Source organism: Pseudonaja textilis, chromosome 2, assembly GCF_049901715.1.
Source record: "Pseudonaja textilis isolate UNSWEBS1 chromosome 2, rPseTex1.2, whole genome shotgun sequence".
NCBI lineage: Eukaryota > Metazoa > Chordata > Lepidosauria > Squamata > Elapidae > Pseudonaja > Pseudonaja textilis.
The window spans coordinates 172,116,499-172,142,901 of NC_141991.1; the positions used below are offsets into that span (position 1 = coordinate 172,116,499).

The 26,403-nt window shown below is 41.0% G+C and overlaps 1 protein-coding gene across 25 annotated transcripts in view; it reads left to right on the forward strand.

The window, feature by feature from the left end:
- Positions 1-26,403, forward strand: part of ZNF462 (zinc finger protein 462) — a 156,359-nt gene that overhangs the window by 116,562 nt on the left and 13,394 nt on the right. For all 25 annotated transcript variants that reach the window (XM_087926478.1, XM_087926480.1, XM_087926477.1 and 22 more), the window contains 3 exons: positions 10,484-10,739; positions 13,632-13,768; positions 25,583-25,806. In XM_087926478.1, coding sequence (XP_087782604.1) covers positions 10,484-10,739; positions 13,632-13,768; positions 25,583-25,806 — 617 coding nt within the window. The remainder of the gene's footprint in view (positions 1-10,483; positions 10,740-13,631; positions 13,769-25,582; positions 25,807-26,403) is intronic.

Genomic DNA, 26,403 nt, shown 5'->3' on the forward strand with positions numbered 1-26,403 from the left:
ATTACTGTCCGTATCGCCTTGCCATTCACCACAGCCACAATGTTCAGTTTTATCTAGCAAACCCAGTTAACAGAAAAGATTCTGAACATCTCCCATGTTTAAGAAGGAGCTCTTCCTTGGCCATTTCATTGAGTGCCACGGCATGCCACAAAAGAGCAGCAGAGAGAACCCTGGCATTGTTATCAGCAGTAGTTGGTAGTCTACTACAGGGGTCCCCCACCCTGGGGCCATAGCCCACTAGTGGGCCACATAAGCTGCATGTGTACATGCACACAGCTCCAATTGCGTGAGTGGCGGTCAGATGCCTACTGCTCACATGGAACCATCCTCCCCCCACACACAATCCACCGGGCCATCAAGGGGGAAAGGTTGGGAACTGTTTTATTATGTTACACTATATATGATTTTATAGTATAATAAAATATTATTTTATTATATTATACTATATGAATTTATTTGATTCTTTTTATTAGTTTTATTGTTTTAAATGTGGTTTTATATTCTATAAGCTGCCTTGAGTTGCCATGGGCGAATAGGCGGCAATATAAATTCAATAGATAAATAAATAAACTACTGGTCTACTAGTACAGGTAGTCCTTGACTCACAGCTTTTTGTTTAATGTTAATTCAAAATTACAACAACTTCCTCTGAAACAATCACAACTTAAATTCACACTTAATGGTCATCGTACTGTGTCCTCTCCACCCACCCACCCAATAGTCACATGATCGCAGTTCAGGTGCTTGGCAACAGGCTGATATTTACATCCAGTTGCAACATCCTGCAGTCACATGATTGTAATTTGCAACATTCTGGCAAAAAAAAAAAAAAACCCAGCAAAAAATGCGATTTGGAAAGCTGGATTCGCTTAACGACTGAGAATTTGGGCAAATTGCTACCTTCTGGCACTATACTTATAAGAAACCCTCTGTTTACAATAAGGATTCTTCTGCTTAAATTGCTTATTGAACTACATATAAGAGCCTAGTTCCCTATCGATTAGCATGTAGACTTACAGCATTTTTATATGTTTAAATGAAATGGGGGTTTTTTTTAAAAAGAAGGAAATTTATGATAGCTTATTATGGGGAATGTTTTGATGCTGTGTGTGACTAACCACTAATTGTTGGCTATCATCTGCTTCTGTAGAGGAAATGCTAGCAGCATTACTATTGTACTGCAATAGTAAATCATCTTTGTTTCTCATACGGTAAATCCTAGAGTTTCCAGTAAAAGTATAGATATATAATTCCTCTATTTTTCTTAACAGATGGATTGGGCCGACATCCTGAGTATCTGTCGGTACATTTTATGTATCTCCAAATTACAATCTGTGGGAAACATGTAGTAATTGCTTATTCCACCTTCATTACTTTATAAGTAATTCAAAGTGGAGAAAATACTTACCAGTCCTTGTCTTGTTTTTCTTTCTTTGAGGTGAATTGGGCTGAGAGAGAGAGAGTGACAAACTCAAGGTCATTTAGTTGGCTCTCATGCCTAAGGTGGGATTAAAACTCAGTCTCCTGGTTCCTAGGCCAGCACCTTAACATGTAATAATACTCCCTTTTTATGACTCTGTAATCTCTTAATTTGAGATAGTTGGGGCAACTGGACAGAGCTGAGCATTTATTGGCTAGATGCCCTTCCTGACACCATGCAGAGAGTTTGTAGCAGATATTTTTTTCTTACACTACATCTTACGCTACCTAGGATTGGGCTCTTGACCTTCTGAGTGGAAGGCAAGCGTGTTCACCAGTAGGCCATCACTCTGTTCAACCTTAATGTGTAATAATATATATATATAACATAATTAATACAATGTAGCATATAATAGGGACGCAATGGCTCAGTAGCTAAGACGCTGAGCTTGTTGATCAGAAAGGTCGGCAGTTCAGTGGTTCGAATCCCTAGCACCGTGTAATGGCGTGAGCTCCCGTTACTTGTCCCAGCTTCTGCCAACCTAGCAGTTCGAAAGCATGTAAAAATGCAAGTAGAAAAATAGGGACCACTTTGGTAATAATATATAGATATATAACATTATTAATATAGCATATAATAGTAATTTATATAGCACCTGAATTGTCAGAAGTCAGGCAGCACGTTATGGTTCATTACACGGTCAGCCAGATGTTTAGACTGGATTTGGCATTTTGATCCACCGATCAAGTTTTTCCCAAGGACCTGGGATAAGCAGATGTTATTGTTTGTTGTGTTAAAGTATTGTCTTTATGCAAATTGTCCCAAGTAAAGCTGTCTTTTGCAAATGTCTGATTGTGGTTTTGCCAATGCTCAAGGCATTCATTACTGTTATTATTATATACACAACAGTGTGAAATCACAGCTATTGACTCTTTAGCTGATGTTGGCTTTCGCATGCATTGAGTTATTTCCAACAACCTAGAATGCCATAAGATATCAGCACAGCATATGTGTGGCCTTTTGTAATTGAAAAGTAGAGAGTGCCATCCAAGATTTCATGATACGGCATCCAGTGTGCCAATAACCATTAGGACCACCATGGCCGATTTATACCATAATCTTTCCACTTTGATTTTCATACCTTAATATTATTAGTATGTATCTTGGTACAATGACTAATAAAGATTGAAAAACAAATGGAAAAAAATTAAGATACATAAATGCAGGTTGAAAGATACCGGGTAGTATGTGTCCTTTTGCCAGGAATGAATATTTATTAAAATTAGTGAACATGAATGCATATATAATAGAAGAAGAAGAGGTCAAAAATGAATGGATTAAATACAAAAGTGAGAGACAATGTAGAAGAGGAACAGGTTGCTTGTATAGAGAGAATGGATGTGGATTCACAAATTATGAATGGGTTGAGAAGAATGGAAAGCCCAAATGTAATTGTGTAGAGTTTATAGGATCCTGAGAAAGAATAAGGTGTGATGATTTAAGAACAAAAGATAATGTATGAAGCAGCAAATGACTTTGGTGGAAGCAAGGATAGGAAGGTATGAAAAAAAATGCCACAAACGGTATTTATATAAATTAGTTCTAATTATTTGTCGTTTTATTTTCTCTTCTAACATTTTAAAATTTGGTTGGCTCGCTGATTCTTACTCCCTTTCTGCATTTTGCATATCACTGCTCCTCGAGTGTAGCGTCAAGGCCATCTATGAATGGGACTGAGCCAGCAGCTCACTATTGAGAATGTGTCTGTTTGTTCTAACACTCTCCAGTTGGTCCAGCAAACCTTCTAAAGACTCAAGACTTCTCCTTCCAACAGAATGTAGAAAAAGAAATTTAAACATCCTCATGGTTACCTTTTCTGTCTCCTCACTGACACGAAGTGCAGCCTTTATATTCAATACACATGGGCACTTCTCTTCCTTCTTTAATTTCACTTCTTGCTACGATTTTGGGATGACAATACAGGGGGGCTTAGGCAGGCTCAGCGCTTTCCATTTGTATTGGAGGAGCTTGGCTCTCTTTATTTCTGGTGGTTGGAAAAACAGACCCACCATGGGGCAATTAGGCACGATAGATCAAAGCTGCACCATGGGTTTAAGAGCTTTGAGCCAGTGGTGCATTTCAAATAGTTTTACCACCGGTGGGTGTGGCTTGGTGGGCGCGCTTTGCATGCACGCACATACATTGTATGCATGCGCATGCCAAATGTGCACCTCCTGCAAGCCTGCACTCTGTTGCTTCAGCAGCTGCCGCCTGGCACTCTGCTTGCTGCACAAAGCTGCTGCACTTCAAAAGTAGAACATAGAGGTTAGTATGGGAGCCCGGGCAGGCGGGCGAGCCCAGCAGCAAAGTGCCGGAGAGAACAGGTTCAGTCTCCGCTACCGGCTCGGTAGAACAAGGCCGAAGTGGTAGAATACCACCATTGCTTTGAGCAATCCACCTGCCAAATGGCTTGTTTTAGGAAAGAAAGGAAGGTGAAGGACTGCCCCTCTGATATGTAACCTCTGCCAAAAGATACAAATGAAGTTGCGGTCAGCAAAGCTTATTTTCTCTGGATTATTACCCTGGCCGGTCTAGGCTTCTCCTTTCTCAGATTGTTCTATTGGTATAAATTAATCCTTTCTTCTCTATCCTCTAATTCATGGTATGTATTGTGAAAAGGGCACCTTTTTAAAAAATCATTTAAGATACCTTATACTATTCTAGCAAAGTCTGTTAAACACACATTCTTTGGAGGGTTTAAAATATCCTGACACCAAACTGTAGGCATCAACGTGGAAGGGGATGCTTACTAATTATAGACTAGTTTCAGTGGAGAAAGAATTTCCTGGCTTTCTCTAGTAGTGTTGGGATCATGGGATTCCTAAGCAGAGGACACAATTGATGTCACTGCTGTTTTAAAGCCACAATTCAGCTGAACCCTTGGCTCTGTTCCATAGTCTGCTTGATTTCTCCCCTGGCTTGCCTTTGGGTTACCATATCCAAGACCCAAAAGACATGTTGAGAAGGTAGATGAGCATCATGATGAACAGTGAACTTCAACTCTGGAAGCCTAGATTTTAACTCTCTACTGAATCTTGGCATTCACTGGTTTTTCTTGCCTGCCTTAGTAGAGCAAAAATAGAAAGGAAGGAAATCTTTTTGATATTTGAATGGCTTTTAAAGCAAGGTTTTTTTTTCCTATTTGGAGCCGTCACCTTTTTCTCTGATAATACTTCACCTGATTAATAGTAATATTAGTTCACTGTTATGACCCATTATTATATTTTATTCAGAAGGATGCTTTCTTTCCTATAAAATTAAAGCACAGTATTCATTTGCCTTAAACTGACTTGGAAAGGCTTTTAACAAGCTCTTCATTTTCTTCAGTATATCCAGAACAAGGGAAATGTTTACAAGGGGAAAGATTTCAAGGAGCCTGGCCTAGACCGAAGTCTTTTGAGACTAATCTGCAGTTCACACATGAAGATACTAAACTGAAACCTGTTTTTTTACATCTTTGCTACTGTTCCAAAACAGAGCAAGCACTTGTGAGTTTTAGAGAGAGAGTTGTTGGTCCAGGATCTTTGCTTGAAGAGCTCTTGGAGATAAGATTCATCCTTTGAGAGCAAAACGAGGTTGGGTGCCTTATGGATTGTTAGAAATGCTTTAGTGTGGGCTGTGGTATAATTTCAGAAATGTAGAAAATGCCATTCCAAATTAAAATAGAAATGGTTCTTTCATGATTCATAAAATGTAATGCACAGGATGCTATTGTGCATATGTAAAACGAGGCCCATGGTCCAGTTTTGTACTGGACCTCTAAACGATACTTGAACCTCTGACTATAAACACCTAATAGCAACAACATACAAAGCATGAACATATATAAGAAGATTTCAAAGAAACAATAAAGAATTGAAAAATCAACAGAACTGAAAGAACATTGACAGCTGCAGGTATTAAGTGGATTAGTTAGATAAAATAATTTTGTCTCTTTCTAAAGGCACTGAGGTAGATCTTAGGACAGTGCAGAGATAATTTGGAAAAGATAATTGGGTGGTTGAAAGGAGGGTAAACAGCCACTGTTTGTAATTGTTTAAAGCAGCCATATCTCCTAGAAATCATGTGACAGTTTTGCCCCACCTCATGATCCCAGGAAAAGATGCAGTTGCTTTCAAGAGTTGCAGCCATGCGCTTAATTCACAACTCCATTGAATGGTACTAGTAGATGCTACTTTCCCAGATTTTTCTGGGAAAGGCATTTGAGGTGATGGCACATTGGTTAGAATGCAGTATTGCAGCTAACTGCCCATAGCCAGGAGTTCAATTGTGACTGGCTCAAGGTTAACTTAGCCTTCAATCTTTCTGAGGTTGGTAGAATGAGGACCCAGATTATTTGGGGCAATATGGTGACTCTAAACCGCTTAGAGAGTGATAGAAAAATACTATTGAACAGTATACAAGTCTAAGTGCTATTGCTGGTTGGCATGCTGAATTGAAATAGTGCTTTCTTTTCCCTCTGCCTGTCTTAGATGTTTTGCTGGGAGCACATATTGTGTGTTAGAAAACTCAAGCATTTTGTGTGGACCTCCCACTAAGTCCACACTCACTTAGTTCCAATAGTTTCGCTCTCAGATTCATAGCAAGGCCAATTGAGTTCTTCGATTTATAAGCTCTCACTTCTAAACTGGGGTTTTACATATTCTGATTAAATGTTTCCATAAAAATTAGCAAAAGTTGAAAGAAACATTGCACAAGAGCAGGGCAAAATTTCAGGAGGAAGCTGTAAAAAGCATTAGCTAAAAACACGAGCAGGTTTAAAACTGATGGTATTTGCAGATTTGTGGAGAGGGATACAGCTGAATATTGAGTTGTGTACTGTTGAATGCATACTGACTATAAGAAGCATGCCTTTTGTGGTAGAAATTTTCATTTTTACTATAGGTAGTCTCGACTTACAACCATAATTGGGACTAGAATTTCTGTTGTTAAGCAAGGCAGTCATTGAGTCACATGAATTTATTTATTTATTTTTTGCCACAGTTGTTAAGCAAATTACTATAGTTATTATGTAGATCATTGCGCTTGTTAAATGAATCATTAAAGGAATCCGGCTTCCCACATTAACTTTGTCTGCTGGAAGCCAGCTGGAAAGTTCATAAAATGATGACCCCATGATGTTGCACCCATCATAAATACATGCAGGTTGCCAAGCACCCAAATTTTGATCACATGACCAGGGAGATGCTGTGACAGTCATTCGTGCATACATCACTTTTTTCTTTCTCAGTGTCGCTGTAACTTTGGTCACTAAACAAATGGTTATATGTCAGGGATTACCTGTGTTCCCTTTTCACCTGGAAATGGAAACTGAAGTGTTTTAAGTTATATAGCAGTTTTACATATCCTACCTCAGTCTATTAATTCCAGGATTAAATTTTGGCAATTTAATTTTCTTTGTCTTTATTTTAAGGGAAGAAATTTAAATGAGACAACTAGACCCAAGGGAAGAAAGCAATATATTACACTGTGATTTAAACTTATGGCCCATTAAAATCTCTACATGACCTTGCTTTGCCCTGTACTCGCACAATAAATAAATTAGAGAAACCAGCTTAAAGACCTGTGTTTTGCTTGTGTGGATGCCATTTAATTTATACCCCTTGTACTATAAAGACTAAGAAGTGTGACCTAAAACTTTCAAAAGATAGCATTCTTGTCCCAAACATCAAGGCATGTTTTTTGGTGCTGTACAATTAATTTTAGTGTCACGTCTAGTTGAGCAGAGACAAACTACGTAGTAGCATTTTGAACCCACAATTGACATTCATAGTGCTTATGAGCAGAGGGAGCTATCTGAAAAACACCTGAAAGACTTCATTATGGGGCATCCCTCTAAAATAGGGGCATCAAACTCACGGCGTCATGTGACATATCGGGACTTTTTCCCACTTTGCTAAACCGGGTGGGGGCGGGGCCAGCACGTGGCATATCCACCCGTGGGCCGTGAGTTTGAAACCTCTGCTCTAAAATCCTATGTATTTGAATTGTTAGAAGCCGAGAAGTGTCCCATTCAAACATTATTATTTCTTTTATCTTTCATTTTATTGTTTTGTTCTTCTATTATTCTTTCGGTAACAGTAGTTAATTAAAAAAAAATTCTTACCAAGAATTAGATAGAGCCAGTTGGCACAAGTCTACCTTAATGAATGCTGTAATTATGCTTCAACAGTTTTTCCCACAAGCAAATAATGTGGTTTGTTCAAACAGATTCTGGGTTATTTCTCTCAGGACAAGCCCCAAAAAGAAGCCACAATCCATCTATAGTTTATTACCCACTCCCTGAATGAATGAAGCACAGACTAGCAAGCTCTTCATTCATCAGTAACCTTAATAGGGTCATGCAAATCACTTCAGAAGGTTTTTTTTTCCCCTTTTGGTGATTTTACAAATTGGTTAAATATCATAAACTTAGCTTGTAGCAATTAGACATCTCTCCTTTACTTCAGATTGTAATTTATATTTCCTCCTTTTATTTTCCACTTTTTTTTCTTTCAATTAAAAGTTCTTTTTGTTTGTAGTTATATTGATTTGATGCAATATGAAGTTTCTAAATATCTTTTTCTTTTTGGAAGTATAATTGTTGTGGTAGTTTTGATCAGCACTTGCAGCCTCCCACTTTAATTATGCCTGTATTCCCATATAGAGGTAGTCCTCGACTTACAACAGTTCATTTAGTGACCGTTCAAAGTTGCAACATCACTGAAAAAAGGGACCATTTTTCACACTTAACAACTATTGTAGCATCCCCATGGTTGCATCATTTACATTCAGATGCTTTACTGACTCATATTTATGACAGCTGCAGTGTGCAGGAGCCTTTTGTGACCTTCTGACAAGCAGAGTCAGTGGGGAAGCCAGATTCACTTAACAACCAACAACGGCAGTGATTCACTTAACAAATGTGGCAAGAAAAGTCTTAACAAATTTCTCACTTAGCATAAATTTGGGGGTTCAATCAGTGGTGGGTTTCAAAGAAGGTTACTACCGGTTCGGTGGATGTGATTTGGTGCGTGCACGCACATACTTTGTGCATGTGCCCCAAACGCGCACTTTGCACACGCTCAGAGGCGTCCCTACTTACCTACTACAATCCTGCACTCTCCCTGTCACTTCAGCAGCTGACGTGCAGCAATCTGCTGTGCCACGCAGAGTAGCTGCGCTTCAAAAGCAGGGGATAAAGGACAGTATGGAAGCCCCCCGGGCCGGCGGATGGGCCCAACAGCAGCTCCTCAGAGAGAACGGATTCGGTCTCCACTGATCTTTGGCGCTACCGGTACGCTAGAATAGCACCACTGGGATCAATTGTGGTCATAAGTTGAAGGCTTACCTGAATAGCACAAATTTTATAAATAAAATTAATTTGCCTGCTGATACCGCATAGTCCTTTTTCCTTCCTCATTGGGCTAAAATCTGCAAAAAAATACGTTTCATATTCCCTTTACCGACTCTGGAATAAGACTGATGTTTTCCCTGTTGCAGGCAGAAGCTCCTTCATTTTCAACCTTCGTACAGTGTTTTCCAGACGTGTTTATTATTTCATACAGTTAATCCTCAACTTGCAGCCACAGTTAGACCAGAATTTCCACTGCTAAGCAAAGCAGTTGTGAAGGGAGCCGTGCACAATTTTGTGACCTTTTTTGACACAGCTGTTAAGTGAATCGCGCAGTTATTGAGTAAATGCAGCTTCTCCCCTCGACTTCGCTTGTCAGAAGTTAGCTAGGAAGATTCAAATGGAAATCACATGACCCCAGGATGCTGCAACCATCATAAATAAAATGCCAAATGCTCAAACTATGATCGTACGATTGTGATGGTTTTATTGAGTGATGGTTGTAAGTCACTTTTCCACTGCCATTAGAAGTTGGTCACTTAATGAATGGTTGTAAGTCAAGGACTACCTGTAAAGTTAGGGCTCCCAAATCTTCACTGCCAGAATTGATCTGATAATTCAGTGGCAACAAAGATACAGAAAACAATGGAAAAACTCCCTAACTCTCATTTTTTGCAGCCCAGATCCAATATTCCTAAAGGAAAAGGTAGATGTGCATACTTTAAAAAAAAAAAAGAATTATATTATGTGTACTTGGATCCTCCTTTTGGTGGCAATTAGATTTACTTTAAAAAAAAAACAAGAGGCATCCAAAGAAAATTCTAATTTCCACCTGAAAGCTAAGTTATGAGGCAGTATTCTATATGCTGTAGGTTCTATACTGTGACTGGTAGAATTTTCAGGGGTAAGACCAGTAACTTCAACCCACAAATAATGTTTATACTATGGTAGTTCCAAACAGTTCACAATGCGACTGCGATACTCTTTAGTATTTCAGTAGGTGGCAGCACTTGGCTGATCTTATCTATGTTTTGAAGCTAAGCCAGGTTGGACTTGGTTAGCATGTGGACTATTTAGAAAATCCCAGGGCTTTAAGATGGATTGAAAGTTGAAAGAACATCTCAGCAGAAGGCAAGGATAAACCTTTTTTTTTTTTCTACTGCTGCCAAGAACCCTCTACGCCATAACCATGAGTCAAACTCAACTTGAAAGAGACTGTATCTTTTAGATTTGCCCCAATTGTAGCTTCCGGATCCACTTCAAGAACACTTTCATTTTTAATACCCTGAAATAGGCTATGTTATTTTTATAATGTGGATAATAAATATGAACAGCTGGCTCATGAGTTGAAATCGATAAAATTCACTGTGTGCTACACCTCATGTTACATACCTTAGTTTACATTTAAAAGTATGTTTAACCACCTTTTGGGACCCAGTCTGCCCAAGCAGCAAATGAATACAATAAACCCATAATGTTGATTGCCAACTATGTTAAAACAATAATTCAACCAATAAAAACCAACTTTCCTAGAACCAATTGGGGGGGAATTAGAGCAGCATTGATCTAGCGTTGCAGTTAAATTACAAACTCAGTTCCTTCTTTACCCTCCTTTCCTTCTCTCCCCTTTTTGTTATTAATATTAAATAGTTGTTTACTTTCCCTTTCAGATTCTTCTTATTCAGAACCTCCAGATGTCCAGCAACAACTGAACCACTATCAGTCCGCAGCCTTGGCAAGGAATAATAACAACATTAGCCCTGTCCCACTTTCTGGAGGAGACCAGAAAGCTGAAGCCATCCTTAACTGTGAATTTTGTGAATTCACTTCGGGTTACATACAGAGCATTCGGCGTCATTATCGTGACAAGCACGGCGGGAAGAAGTTGTTCAAGTGCAAAGACTGTTCATTTTACACAGGCTTTAAGTAAGTTGCTACACTGGAGAGTTAAGGGGTTGTTCTGTTGCCAATTAAGCAGCTATTCATTCAAACCTGGCCATTTGTAATGGTCTGTTGGAATGACCTTGGGAGATAGAACGCAGAGCTGCAATCTAGACAAGCAGGCTGGTAAGTGAGTCCAAAGAAGGGATAGGTTGGAGAAGGCATCTCAGAAGGGACCTTCCCTGGTCTTCAGGAGAGTAAAAGTAAGGGAGGGGAGAGATATTTTCAGACTTGCAAATATTCTATTACTCTAACCTTAAAATAAAGTTAATGTTAGTGCTCAATGTTGGTGCTTCTTGTCTGAACTACCTGAAGGGCTGACACAACTTCTATTCCCTTATATTGTGACTTCAACTTCCATATCTTGTTGTTTATGTCCCATTTACAAAATGTGGGGGGGGGAGGCGCTTCTTGGACTAAATACTGCAAACACACCCACTTGTTTATTAGCAGTACTAAGGTGTAACGTGCTTCTAGTCCTCGTTGTGGAAAAGTAGACAAAAATATTTGCTTTATTGTGCAACCCGATAAATATCAGATCAGAAGGATATTACATTGGATTCATTCCTAGATCAGTGATTATGGGATTGCAGTTTTAGAGTCTGAGATTAGACGGTAGAAAAGAGTAAGGGAATTGTAATCCACATTGCTAGAAATACCTACAAAAATTTGAACACTTAATCCAATAGACTACATATGCTTAGAATTATAACTTCACTCTTTTCCATGGGAAGTGTGGAAAGCAGTAAGCTGCTTCCTCCTGAAATCCACTTTGTCATCGGTGGAGGCTGATCCTGTAAGGGCTCTTTACCTCCCCAAAACATACAAAATGTCTTTAAATGGATGTGGTTTTTATTTAGGGTCCTTGGGATTGTTCTGTCTGTAATCCAGGAACACAATCCAGTGGGCAGCACAAACTGCAAATCCACAAGCTTACGGATAATCTCTGTCAGCTGAAATGTGCATAGGACAGAGAATGTGTAAACTATTGGTGTATGAAGCATGCACACTTCCGCTAACAGCTGCATAGGTTGGTCCTCCTATGGTCCTTGCTCTAACATGGTCTTCACTCTGCAACACAAAGATTGCAGTTGTGTCATGTAGAAATAGCCTAGGCCACGGGTGTCAACCTCACCATGTCACGTGGCCATCACATGACATATTGTGATGCTTTTCCCTTTGTAGAGCTGGGGTGGGCGTGGCCTGCGTGGGACGCATCCAGACTGGGCCGCCAGTTTGACACCCCGACCTAGGCGCTGCCTATGCTGCAGTGGTATATTTGCAGCTTTAGTAAAGTTGTGTGTGCTGAGGCTGAGAAGGGACTCTGCGAACACAGCTCTTCCAACAGCGCCGTTGCCTTATCTCTTTAGTTAAAGTTGACATTTGCCCTGAAGGGAGAAGAATTTAGAAACCTGCCTGGGGGAATATAATACTGAGTTCTTATTGACTCTCTGTAGGGTTCTGCAGTCAGCAAAATCTTCCTTCTCTTAAGTTTTGAATTCCCTAAAGTTGGTTTTAATGCTTTTCAAAAGAAGCTTCACAAATGGTTCCTGGAGTTTTTGGATAAAACTGTGAAAATGGAGTTGCATTTGGCTAGGTGTATGTCCTTGGGAAGAAATGATATAAATTATATGAACCTGCAGTTATCCTGCATGAATATATCCTAGTTCATATACAGTCTGCATACAATTTGGGTAACTTATACTTTGCAAACAAAATTTGGTGCATCCCAGTATTTTTTGTGTGTAAACACATGTTGACAGCCCTGTGAGGTACGTACAGATATCTCAAATCAGGAGAATATGGTCTTTCCATTCTATTTGGATGGATGGATAGATATTATGGATTAATGGATAAGTTTTCTATTTTGAGATGAATTCCTTTATTTCCTTAAAATGCTTCTCTGTGGCCATATTGTAGGATGTTCCACCCTGTTCCCTTTGGAATACATGCTGGTTATCTATACTTTTGCTTTAAATACATTTGCGATTGGTGCCAATGTAACATTGATCTATTGAGTATAGGTAGTCCTTAACAATAGTTCATTTAGTGACAGTTCAATATTGCAACAGCACTGAAAAATGTGACTTATGACCATTGTTCACAGTTACGACCTTTGCAGCATTCCCATGATCATGTGATCAAAATTCAGTTTGGCAACTGATTCACATTTATGACGGTTGCTGTGTCCCAAGGTCATGTGATCACCTTTTGCGACCTTCTGACAAGCAAAGTCAATGGGGAAGCCAGATTCACTGAACATCCGGGTTACTAACTTACCAACTGCAGTGATTCGCTTAACAACTGTGGCAAGAAAAGTCATAAAATGAGGCAAAACTCACTTAAATGTCTCACTTAACAACAGAAATTTTGGGCTCAATTGTAAATTAAGGACTACCTGTATTCAAATATTCATTAATATAATTCTAATTAGGTTTAATCTGTATTGATATTGGTTAACATAATATTTAATTCTACTTTTAAAAAACTGCGAGCAAAGATATTTGTAAAAAGATAAAGTAAAAAATGTGGCTGAGTTCATTCATCAACTAAGCTATGGTTTGCAGTCACTGTGGTTTGATGAATAAACAAAAAGCTAATTATAGTAAGCCATAAGCCATGATTTACAACATAATGTCTGGGTTGACACAACACCCTTACCGTTTAATATGAGTCAGACCTAGCTTTCATTTGTATCAGTTCCTGGGAATACTAAAACCCACTGTTCCTTAAGTCGAAGAAATTTGTCTTGACAAATGTGTGCAGCATGCCTGTAAATGTTGATATCTGTAGCTTCTGTCACAAAAAATATTATTCAAAGTGTTAAGGTTCTCCCCACTTATATCTGAGCCTGTGTACTACTCTTTGATTTTGTAGATCTGCTTTTACTATGCATGTGGAAGCTGGGCATTCAGCAGTTCCCGAGGAAGGACCCAAAGATCTCCGTTGTCCTCTCTGTCTCTACCACACCAAATATAAACGGAACATGATCGACCATATTGTCCTTCATAGAGGTAAAGAACTTTACAAGAATGTATCACTGATCCTTCCAAGATCTCTGTATGTGGCTCCTCATTACTCTCTGGAAAACATGGTGCCTGGGAGAATACAAGAATTGCAACATCCATGATCACTTGCCAATTTTCAGCATCCAGATAATATAGGGATGGCATACACATATGGCTTATAGCGCTCTCTTTTTTTAATGCTCTAGATCAGAAATGGGGAACGATGGCTCCTTTATGACTTGTGGACCTCAACTCCCAGAATTCCTCAGCCAGATATATCCCCATGATCATATGCAATCAAAATTTGGATGCTGGCTGGAGAATTCTGGGAGTTGAAGTCCACAAGCCTTAAAGTTGCCAAGGTTGGGGACCCCTGCTGTAGATCAGAGATGGGGAACGATAGCTCCTATATGACTTGTGGACCTCAACTCCCAGAATTCCTGAGCCAGCCATACTAACTCAGGAATTCTGGAAGTTGAAGTCCACAAGTCATAAAAGGGCCACCGTTCCCCACCCCTGCTCTAGATCATCCTCTGGCTATCATTGCTCACAACCATTCTGAGACAGGAATCACATGAAAACATAATTAAAAAAAAAAAACCTAAGAAAGCTTAATCAGGATAGAGCTGGAAGTGACCTTGGAGCAGTGGTCGCCAATCGGTGGGCCACGGCCCACTGGTCATGGCCCACTGAGAAAATTTGGGTGGGCCGCAGAGAAATCTCACCCCCAGAGCACCCCACCAAAGCAATTAATCCAGGCTGCACAAAAACACAAAGCTGCTCAGCCCCCATGGCCCGTGGGAACCCTCCCCGCCCACTCACTCCTTACCTGACAAACTTGTCTGCTAAGTTGCTATTTTTCCTTTTTCCGACCGTCATCTGTTCTGCTGTGCTGGGAGATTTAGATTAGCTAGGAAGCGGGAAATGGTTGGAATTCTTGCTTTCTAGCTAAGCACAACCAAACCTCCCTTAGGACTGAAGCTTTGCTTGCAAGCACATTCAGTGCAGACTCACGGCAAGCAAATTTGAGAGACTGAGCTAGCTGATGGCAGATAGATAGATCACTGAATGATTCTGTGAGCAACTCAATCTGCCTGCCTGCTTTGCCTGATTTTGGATAAAAGTTGCTTTTTTTAATTAAAAAAATCAATATTTACATACATGGTGTGTTGTGAGTTAATTTTGTGAGTTTGCTTGCTAGCAAATTTTATGAGTTTGCTTGTAAGGAAATTTTATGTGACAGACTGAGCTAGCCGATGGCAGATAGATAGATCTCTGAGTGAACCTGTGCTTCTGTAAGCAACTCAATCTGCCTGCCTACTTTGCCTGATTTGGGTAAAAGTTGTTCTTTTTTTATAAAAAAATTCAATATTTCTATAAATATTTATAATATTTACATACAAGCCATGCCCAGCCAGTCACATGACCACCAAGCCACACCCACAAATTATGCCACGCCCACAGAACCAGTTAGTGGTCCCTGGGATCTAAAATTATGAGTTTGGTGGTCCCTGAGGTCCAAAAGGTTGGCGACCCCTTCCTTGGAGGACTTCTAGTCCAATCCCCGCTCAAGCAGGAGACCCCATACCATTTCAGACCCATGCTCATTCCAGACAAGTCTCTTCTTTAAAACCTCCAGTGTTGAAGCACCCACAACTTCTGACGAAAAGCCGTTCACTGTTAGGAAGTTTCTCCTTAATTCCAGATTGCTTCTCTCCTTGATTAGTTTCCATCCATTGTGTCTTGACCAGACCTCTGGTGCTTTGGAAAATAAGTTGACCCCCTCCACTTTGTGGCAACCTCTCAAATACTGGAATACTGCTATCTGTCCCCCCTTGTTGTGGTTAGCTGGCAGCAGGTGCAGATGGCTGAGGAGAGCGAGGACTCAGATGAGGGGCCAAGACCATTAGGGAGTGGACTGCTGCCTTCAGAGATTGTGGGGGCTGGCAGCAGTGATGAGGAGGTTCCCGAGGAGCCTGTGCAAATGCGCATGCGCGCAGGATTGCTCGGAGGAAAGAACAGTTACAACAGCACAGGGGACTCGGGAGTAAGGCTGCAAGGTAATGGCTCCTCCTTCAAGAAGATAAAAGCCAGCTGTGAAATTAACCTTCTTTGCAGAAGGCAAAGACGTTTTGAACTCAGCCTCATGGACATTACAGTTGGTATTTGAAGACTCTTGTATTGTAAACTATTTCTTATCTGTTGTTTTTTGTCAGACTTGAAAAAACCTGGCAAGGCTCTTTCTTGTCAGAGCTAATTAGTTGGAAGCAGCCTTTTATCTGTGAAGAAACAGGATTCTTAGCTGAAACTTAAACATATTATACTGCTGCCTTTGTCCTGTGTTTGCTTTCTTGGAATCAGGTTTGGGTCAGAACACCCCTAGTCCTTTTCTCTAGAATAGCTTAACCCAAATCCTGCAACCGTTCTTCTTACATTTTAATCTCCAGACCTTTAATCATCTTAAGTTGCTCTTCTTTGACCTTTTTCCAAAGTCTCAACATCTTTTTTTGTAATGTGGTGACCAAAACTGGATGCAGTATTCCAGGTGTGGCCTTAAAAGCGGTTAAGCTTCCAAAAACCCTCATTGGAAGTCTTGAAATGAAAGAAGGCCCTGGCCTGTCCATTGTGGCTACCAGCCTTCAAAAGCCTGCTCGTTTATGTGATATATAGAAATGTGAATGCAATTCTTGTGTTCTCCTAGGCACCAAGAAGTGTGCTGATTTGCTGCCATCCGCAACTCAATGCTTTCCTCATTTGTACTCCGGATGAAGACTGTCATTACAAGCTCTGTAATTGTGTGCCTATCCTAAAAATGCTCACGGGTCCTGTTTCCATATATCACTTTAGGCCTAGGATGTCTTTCTATGCCTGGCATCAGACCTTACCTAGTCTTTATAGTGTTGGAAAGCATTTAGCCTGCTGAAAAAGTAAAATAATATCTGATTCTCTTGGCTGCAGATTTATATGCTCTGAAAAGACAGCTGCTTAGAGTCCTCTTGGCTGGGAACCTTGCCCATAGTTATCAGCCTTGATGCTTTGAGATGGTCTATTGGCTATCGAAGCCACATACCCATGTGTTGGGGTGGAATTCTGCCTTATTGCACGCTGAGTAGCGTTCCTCAGCAGGATAGTGGCAACGAAGCAATGAGTAGCATGTGCCATCTCTCCGGGAGGAGATATTTTTCCTTTCTTGTGTTTGTGTCGCAACTTACACGGTGGCTTGCCACTTCTTTGTAAGCTTCTGTTGCTTCTGAGAATTTGAACGGGGGAGGCAGAAAAGCCAGAGCTGCTTCTGTAGTCGTTGTCTCTGAAAGTAGCGGAAGAGCAGATTAATGACTTTCACAGTTGCCCTTTTGATAGCATCCCAAAAAGGGGGAATATCTTTGGTGTTCAGATCCATCTAACAGAATCGTGAAGCTGAAGTGAAGAAAACCGTTGCTGTCTCAGTTGAGCTTTAGATCTATGGGAGTTACAGGGCCATAGAGCCTGATCCTATGGGTCTCCCAAGCTTGCAAAAAGGCTTTTGAAGATTTAAGAGTGGGATTTGGAGGAAGGGCGAAAATAGGAATATGAATTCGAACCCGTGTGGGTTTTGTGTTAACGCTCTCTGAGAAGCCGATCTTGTTGCATTCTAGGTTTCATTTCTGCTGTTACTACGAAGGATAGGCTGCTTAAATAATTCCCAAGTTACAAATATGTGTGACTGGAATAAGAGCCAATTTGGTGTAGAACTGAAAGGCCTCAGACTAGAAACAAAGAGATTGAAATGTTCCAGTCTTGCTTTAGATATGATGCTAACAGAGCGACTTTGATACACTCCCAACTTTCAGAAAAAGGCAACAGCAAACCACTTCCAAAATTATTGTCAAGAAAACATCATGGGCTCATCCAAGCATTGGCCAAGAGTCACCTATGAATCAAAGGGACAGAGGTCTGAAATAAATCCTGTTTTTTCCCCTCTCATGGATTATGAATGTTTTAGCTAAAAAATATTCTTCATCTCCCTGAAGCAGGAGTAGCAAAGGGTATATTGACCTGCTGAAGGGAACTTACTTTCCTGCATCAAGGCTTCCTTGTAATCCTCATCTTAAGGTCCTCCTTCCTGTTTTGGAGATGCAATCAATTTCTCCCATTGTTTAAATAGATGTATGGTTGCAGAAAGAGTTTTTATGTATTCATAAATATTTTTATTAATTAATTAATTCATTCATTCCTTCATATATTTTTCTACTCTCAAGGCTCTAGGGCAGGGGTGTCAAACTCAAGGCTCGTGGGCTGAATTTGGCCCGCAGGGTGCTTAGATCTGGCCCGCAGGGCTGCCCTGGAAACAGTGAAAGGACCAGCCTGCAGTGCCTCTGCCAGCGAAAACAGAACTCAGGATTATGAGGGCTGTGTGTGGCCCTCAGAGGCTGTTTTCAGACCTCACACAGCCCCCTCCCCCAACTCCATTTTTGCTGGCAGAGGGTGCAGGAGGACACTGTGGCCAAAAACAGAGTCCAGGCAGGCCAAGTGATGTCGAGCTGGCCATTACCCCCCCGGCTATCCCCCCCCCAAGATCAAACACAACCCTGATGGGGCCTTCAATGAAATTGGGTTTCCCTTAACCCCTGGCTCTAGGGAGTTAAGCAAGTCATAAAAAATCTTAAAATTAGATGTAGAATAAAATCAATGCAATATTGAAAAGCAGAAATCGTGCTAGGTTTCACTTGGCCTTGGCAATTATTTAGTCAGTGTCATCGGAATTTAAAACTATATCAATTAAGGGTATTTTAAACTAAGTACAGTAAGTCTTTAGATGGAAGCAGTTGTGTTCTATATGGTGCGGCTATATTAGCACTACAGGATCAGGACCTGGCATTCTGGATGATGAGCTAGAGGCAGATGCACTTTTGCAGCACTGAGAAGGATTAGCATACCGTTTCCCTTTGTAGCATAACAATTCCTGAAAAAATATCCTTTTGTACTTGGGGTGAAAACCAAGCAGGCTGTCCAAAGTAACATCCAGCGTTAATTTATACAGAGTAATATGCAACATTATTTTCTAGTATAATGTTGATCAATACCTGTTACAACACAGGAAAAACCGATGCCATCATACTTATATGTATTCAACTCTGAATGCCAATTCTTTCCAAACGAGTAAAGCTGAAGATAGCTAACTCGGATTCCGAGGTTTTTAAAAATATTTTGCTTTTTTTTGGCCTATTTCTTTTTTCCTTTTTTTTCTTTTTGGAATCTTCTGAGATTTAGGCGTTTTCACCCACAATCACGTGTATTAGGTAATCTCCCAGGATTTCTAAACTCAAAAAAGTTTTGCAAGTAGGGAGAAGGGGAAAAAATGGCCACAGCAACTGAAGGCCATGTTATGCTTTCTTGGTTTCAGAATAAGAGGAAATCTGTTCTATTCCAGCGGAAATCAGAAATAACAAATTCAGATATGTGCTAGAGAAACTTAGGTAGAGTTTGGATTAAAATGCATACATTCTGTTTCCATTCAGATCCAATTAAGATACCATGTGGAATTTCCTATATAGCCAGAGTTAAGTATCCTTGTGTGGAAGCAAAGATCTCATAGAAAAAGTTATAGACTGTTTCTCATTAAACAGGATGTTATCAATCTGCCTAAGCCAGTTCCAAGCTGCTTGATTCGGTCATTCAACTGGAACACCAACCTAAGCAGGATTTCAAGTAACCTCATACGGGCCTAGTGGAACAGGGATTCTGTGTACTTTACAAAGATTTGCAGGGTGATTTTTAAAGTAGTTGTTGCATGGTTGTGGTGGTAGTTAAGGAATTACTTCTGACTTGTAAACGAGCTTGCTTTTCCTAACAAACTAGCTCTCTTGAAGCCTTTGGCACCTTTATTCTCAGGGCGGTTGAAATCTCAGCCAAAGGTTAACGTTTTCTCATTTAGTCCACATAATGTAATTAGCTAGCACCTTCTAATAAATCAAATTTTCATGCAGGCTTTCAATAAATGCCCTGACATTTTTTCCAGTGCTTCTTGCAGTTTACCAAATAATATATACCAGAGGCTTTTAATTTTTTTTAAAAAAGTGAATATCTTGAATCACTTTTTCACTTTGGTCAGCAGAATAAAATGATAATTATTTAAAAGTATGAAGACTATTTTTCTCCCTCGCCTGCTTTTACTTCCTTTTTAAAAAAATATCAGGACAGTAAATGCAGAGTATCAGGGCCTTGATTTTTCAAAGATTAGAGAGCGATAATAATTTCAGCATTATTCGAGGCAAATCTCTCTATATATAAAAGCGAAATACCTCATACGCTTCATCACAAAATCTCCAGAACCGTAAAGCCTATAAACGTGAAATTTGACACATATGTTCCTCTTGGCTTGCAGGTGCTCACTAAGAAAGGATTTTTTGAAATGATCGCCAGAGCATTAGTATTTCGTATATTATTATTAACACACTCTGATGCTAAGGAGTTCTACTTCCCCTACCCACCTGAAAAGAAATCTGTTCCAAATGCAAAACACAAGCGGAGGAGAGGAGTTCCAGTTTTAGTTTCACAACACCAAGCAGCTTTAGTACAGAACAGTTGAGCTAAGCCACACCCAGGCTCCTTGCTGTCTCTTTCTTGCTCACACAGAAAATACTGTTTCAGTTTCCAAGCAGCCCTGAACTCTCTTATACATTGACAGGACGCTAACCAGATGAATACCGATAGATGCTGGTAGGCGGAGGCACAATTTTCTCCCCTTTATTTTCCTCCCAAAAACTTGCCCGATCAGAATAGTTTCATAGGGAAGCACAGGTACCCTGCTAATGTAACTATATATTTACCATTGGAATCTCATTAATACAATTTTTCTTTTAAATTCACGGAAACACTTCCTCTGCAGGTATAAGCAGCAAATAGGAAATTCAGATTCCCCCAGACCACAATTTGAAATGAAAGGTGCATTTGATGATGAGCTAAGATCTCTGTGATTAAAGAACCGGCCATTAAGTTCAGATGGCTACAGAGTGATTTCTGCTTTCATTGTAGCAAGGAGGAGGAAGGCATGCCATCCTTTCCTGTTCTGTGCACAGGAAATGCATCGGGTGATGCACTTATATCATGCCCTGAACTCAGGCTGTTCTTAATGGGAAGAAAGGGGAAATGAGTGCTTGGGTCACCCGTGACGTGAGGTGCTTTGACAAGGCAAACCAAGTACTTATCTGCTGCCCAGTAAATGTTTGATCTGGCTTTTGAATTACAGTTACTGTCAGACCTACCACCACTTAAACATCTAAACAGAACCGATCCTTGGCTCCATTTTGGGAGAAAGGTATACTTTTATTAGAAGTCAAATGTAGTGCAGTAATGCCTAGCCAGAATGGAGAATCGTGCGCCAAAATCCCTAAGTCCAACTTATCCCTCCCTCCCATCACTTACCACCCCTCCGTGACCAATCAGGTTCATGCAAAGTGTTTTCGGAACGGTCAGTTGGTATGCAGCTGCCTTCTTTTCCCAGTCAGGTGACCTTGAGGCAGCTTCTCAGGGAGATACAGCAGTTACTTTCATTTTCCCTAAGCATTCATTTTCATTTTTTCCCTCCCAACTACTCTCCTGGCAGACTATCTCATGGTAGACTATCACCATGGTAGCGAGGCACAAGCAAGCTTAAAGCGGCAGCTAACAGTTAACTTTGTTTAAGCTTTTCTTGTAGGCTACTTCTCAGATAATTAATAACCTACATAGGTGCCATGGTTCCATAGGAGACCTTGAGATATAACATTTGTTGATAAAGTGCTCTTGACTGAACATAAACTTCCGCATTATTTGGGGCTGTGAATCCCAAGGGTGGGATTCTACCGGTTCAGACCGGTTCTATAGAACCGGTTGTTACAATTCTGTGCAGTTTGGAGAACCAGCAAATTGTACCCCTGGCTGGCCCCTTCCCTCCCCGCCCAGTCAGCCCTTATCGCACATGTGTGACATCGCACGCATGCCCGACAGATGATTGCATTCTCCCCTGCCCAGTCACTCCTTAAGGTATTTGGTGTTTTTTTTCCTCCTCCCGATAATCAGCTGTTCCGACGATCGGCTGTGCTGGGATTCCCCTCTCTGTCTTACTGCTTTGCCCAGGAGGCAAAAAAATAAAAAAAATGGAGTGCAGGGGGGGGGTGCTGCAAAAAATAAGCCACGCCTGCCCATTCACATGACCACGCCCACCTAGCCACACCCACAGAACTGATTGTTAAAAAAATTGAATCCCATCCCTGGACATGACTCAGGAATAGCTTATTTGTTTGACTTCTTTCAAAAGATGAACATCATTCTTCCTCTTTGCTACTGGGCATGCATGGTAGCTTGCTTGCTTACAGGTTGTCCTCGACTTACAATCGTTCGTTTAGTGACTATTTGAAGTTACGATAGTGTTGAAAGCCAGTTCTTATGATTGTTGCAACGTTCCCACAGTCACGTGATTACCATTGGCGGGCTTCCCAGACAGCTTCCAACAAGCAAAGCCAATGAGGAAGCAGGAAGGGAAGGTTGCAAGTCACGATCATGCGATGTCTTGCTTAACAATTGCCCCACTTAATGATGAATTTTTCAATTCTAATTGTGGTCTTAAGTCAAGGACTACCTGTATTTATTTACTTGTTTCCTTGTAACCTTTTATCCCAATGATTTTCTTAGAGTTTGCTTGTTTGTATCCTGCCTTTATTATTTTTACAAATCACTCAAGGGGGTGAATATATCTAATACAACTACTTCTTCCTATATTCTCCACAATAACAATCCCGGGAGATGAGTTGGGCTGAGAGAGAGTGACTAGCCCAAGATCACCCAGCTGCCTTTCCTGACTAGAATTCATAGTCTCCCACTTTCTAGTCTGGTGCCTTAACCATTCTTGCCACCTCCATAATTTTAATCGTTTTTCTAGTAGTTTAGACTTTAGTTCTTCCAAAGAAGCAGCACAATTCAAACTTATTAAAGCACACAATTTTTTTTCCCTTGTAAGAAATGCCTTTATTTAAACTTAGGAATTGCACACACATTATTACTATTTATATCAAGAACCTTAGAAACAGATGCATGTTCTTGCAAATAGGCCATAAGAATTATTTGCTGTGTATTTTCTCTGCCCCCCCCCCCCGCTTCTTCCATGAAAGAAGAAAGGAAAGGAAAGTTCTGCTGGGTTTTGCATGAAGTTGGTAGATTTCAAAGAGTCTGTCATGGCCCTGTTGGAGCTTGTCCATGGAGGAGGACGAGCCAGAGATAGGGCAGGTTAAGGTTGAGGAGGTGGTCTCGTTGACTTTGGAGGAACTCAGGGAGAAGCAGTACGAGGCAGCTCTGGGTCCCTCAGGTTTGGGGTGGCTTGCCAGCAGGGAAGAACAGGAGCAGGACGACCAAGAGAGTGGGGAAGAGAGGGCAGGCAGTGGAGATGAGCAATGGAGCTCAGGCAATAAGCAAGGACAGACCCCCTCCTGATCCCTGAGCACGGAGAGTGGAGATGAGGCGGGAACAGCACAGGCTGACCTAATGACTCCACCCCTCTTTACAAAGCACGCCTGGGGACTGAGACTTAAGGAGACACTGTGGGGAGGGGCGTTTGTTGGAACAAGCACTGTGTCAGCTTTAAAATTCAGCTGCCACATTTTTTTTTCTCTCACAGAGGGTTGGAGGAATTGAAAAGTTCAAGGTTATTCTGTATGTCGTATTAAGTAATTCCAGTGGCAGTTAATTGGTGCCCGTGATTTATGAAGTGTACACGTGGGAGGAGAGAAGGTGGATTCTGTGTAAGGCGCGAAAATAATTTTACTTGGGAAATTGCCTTTGACATGCTAGATCTGTTTCTAATAAATTCAACCTTGGAGAGAGATGTCTCGGAGTGATATCATGGATACTTTCTGGATGCCTAACACACTGAATTTATGGATTTTGGTGTGCTGTTGCCAGTGTCTGGAGTCTTGTTCCTTTGCTTCGTTGGATTCCTTGACTGGTTCTCTTGACCCGCTGGACTTCTTGCCTTGAAGCTATTGTGCTAACAGCATTTTGCTGGACTACTCACAGCCAGAGGCTGCTGGAAGAGTGTGTGTGTGATGTGTGTGTGTGTGTGTGGGAGAGAGAGAGAGGGAGAGCTCTTTGCTCTGGGACCTGCCATAAACGTTGGAGCGTTTGAGGGAAAGATGAAGCAATAAAGGGGCATTTTAAACTATCAACTGACTGTGTTGCCTCTGTGCCTTGCCCCGGGTCATCACCGGGTCTTCCTGTGTGCTGGTTCTTTCGAAGCTCGTTCTAAGGAGTTGCTCTTAATCTTGATAGCTACAATGGGGATTTTTGAGAAACACCTTAATAACAACAAGGCATTTCATCATATCCCTGAAAGGCTGTCTTCAGTTGGCAAATATACACAGGTGAAGAAGAAGAGGGAGAAAAGCTATTAAGAGACTAATCGAAGACCAATGGGATCCAAAAAAACAAAGTGGCAAATTTGATTAGAACACCATTTTATGCCATCAAAAAAAAAAAAAACCCAAAAAGCCCCACAGCAACCACTCATTGCAACAATAATCGACAGTATAAAGTCTTAACATTGCTAAACAAGCATCTGTTTTGGAGAAAAGCTGTTGCCTGTATTGTAATCAAGTCAAAATTTTATTATTTCTGATTCAGCTACTATGCACTAGCATCCAATTTCAAGTCCTTCTGTCGAGGAATAATAGTGTTCAGGCTCGCAGTAACTTCCAGTAGAAATAAAAATGTCCTCCTACAACGATTTTGAAGTCCGATGTAGCCAGTTAATATGTTTATTGTTCCACTTTGCCCTGTTGCATTCCATCCTCCCCCCCCCCTTTTTTTTTTAAAGGCAAAGAGCAGCATTTGGAAAACACTTCCCATTTTTCAGGACCGTCTTTGGGGAATCATGGCTAGAACAAAAAAAGAAGTGAACAGCCTTTGCATTACCTGTTCCATCTATCATGAATGAATTGGCTTTATGATTCAGTAACTAACTGGATAAGCTGCTGTGTATGCACTCAAAAATAATGAATGAATTGAGGGAAATTTACTCCCAAGGTCACAGTCTGGCCATATTTGCAAAGCTAGAACCATGTTCCTAATTTGTATGGCTCTGATGAGAATTGAGACAAAAAACGGGCAAAAGGCGGCATTTTAATGACAATAGCAATAGCCGCCTATAACCCATTTTCTGTCTCAGTTCTCTGCTTTCCAGCCCCCTATAAGCGGTTTACAGAGAGTGAGCCTATTGCCCCTAACAATCTGGGTCCTTATTTTACCCACCTCGGAAGGATGGAAGGCTGAGTCAACCTTGAGCCTGGTGAGATTCGAACTGCCAAATTGCAGGCAGCCGGCAGTCAGCAGAAGCGGTCTGCAGTACTGCAGTCTAACCACTGCACCACCGTGGCTCATCACGGATAGCGCTTGATTTACAACTGCAACTGAGCCCCAAATTTCTGTTGCTAAGGAAGACAGTTAAGTGAGTTTTGCCCCATTTTACAACCTTTCTTGACACAGTTGTTAAGCGAATCAGTGCAATTCTTAAGCTAGTAACATGGTCATTAAGTGAATCTGGCTTCCCTGTTGACTTTGCTTTGTTAGAAGGTCGCAAAAAGGTGATCCCATGACCCGGGACGCTGCAACATGATTATGAGTCACTTTTGGGTGGCGGGAGGGTGCTGTTGTGACTTTGAACGGTCCCTAAATGAATGGTTGTAAGTGGAGGACTACCTGTACTAGAAAAATAAACTGAAGTGACCATCCCTGGGCATCTGGAGAAATAGCAGAAATAACTCTCCTTGTTAATGGTCCTTTCTCCTTATCATCTCTTTTTCGCCCCAATAGAAGAGCGAGTGGTTCCCATAGAAGTTTGCCGTTCCAAGCTGTCCAAATATTTACAGGGAGTCGTTTTCCGCTGTGACAAGTGCACCTTCACCTGTTCCAGCGATGAGAGTCTACAGCAACACATAGAGAAGCACAATGAGCTGAGACCTTACAAATGCCAACTCTGCTACTACGAGACCAAGCACACGGATGAGCTCGATGCTCACCTTCGCGATGAACATAAGGTGAGTGGTGGTTTCTGCTCGCTGAGGCCCAGGCCTTTTGACCTGGGGGGGAGGGGAGGAAAAGGGAGGGGTCTCACCTTACTTGAGATGTCAGCTGGCCAGCCTCTTCTAAAGGAACTCGGTTTTTTTCCATATGCACCTAATGAATTGAACACATTTTTCCATAATTAAGGGAATGTTTGTCACAGGGTGCAGACCTTGGGCTCTGGGCCTTTAAAATGGGTTTAGAGGTAAATGCAAAGAGGAAAATCTATCAATCATTATTAGGCGAAAGAAGTATAACCTGCCATTAAACGTTGCACTGTGGAGACCTCATTCCATGCCCCTCATCTTGGTTTTCTGAATTTATACTCCAGTAGCATGCTAACTGATTCAACAGCTTGTTGAACTCCTTTTCCTCTTTGCCTTTGCCCCCCTCCAAGAAAACGTTTCACTTCTCTAAAAATAATAATAATATTAATTGGGAGTGAATGTACTCGCTGTTGGAAGTGGATCTTTATACCCAGACAGTAAACCTGCTGTTAGCGTGTGGCAGAAAATAGATTAGCATAAATCAATCACTGTTTTCTGATTATCAGTACTTTTAAGGCAGCAACT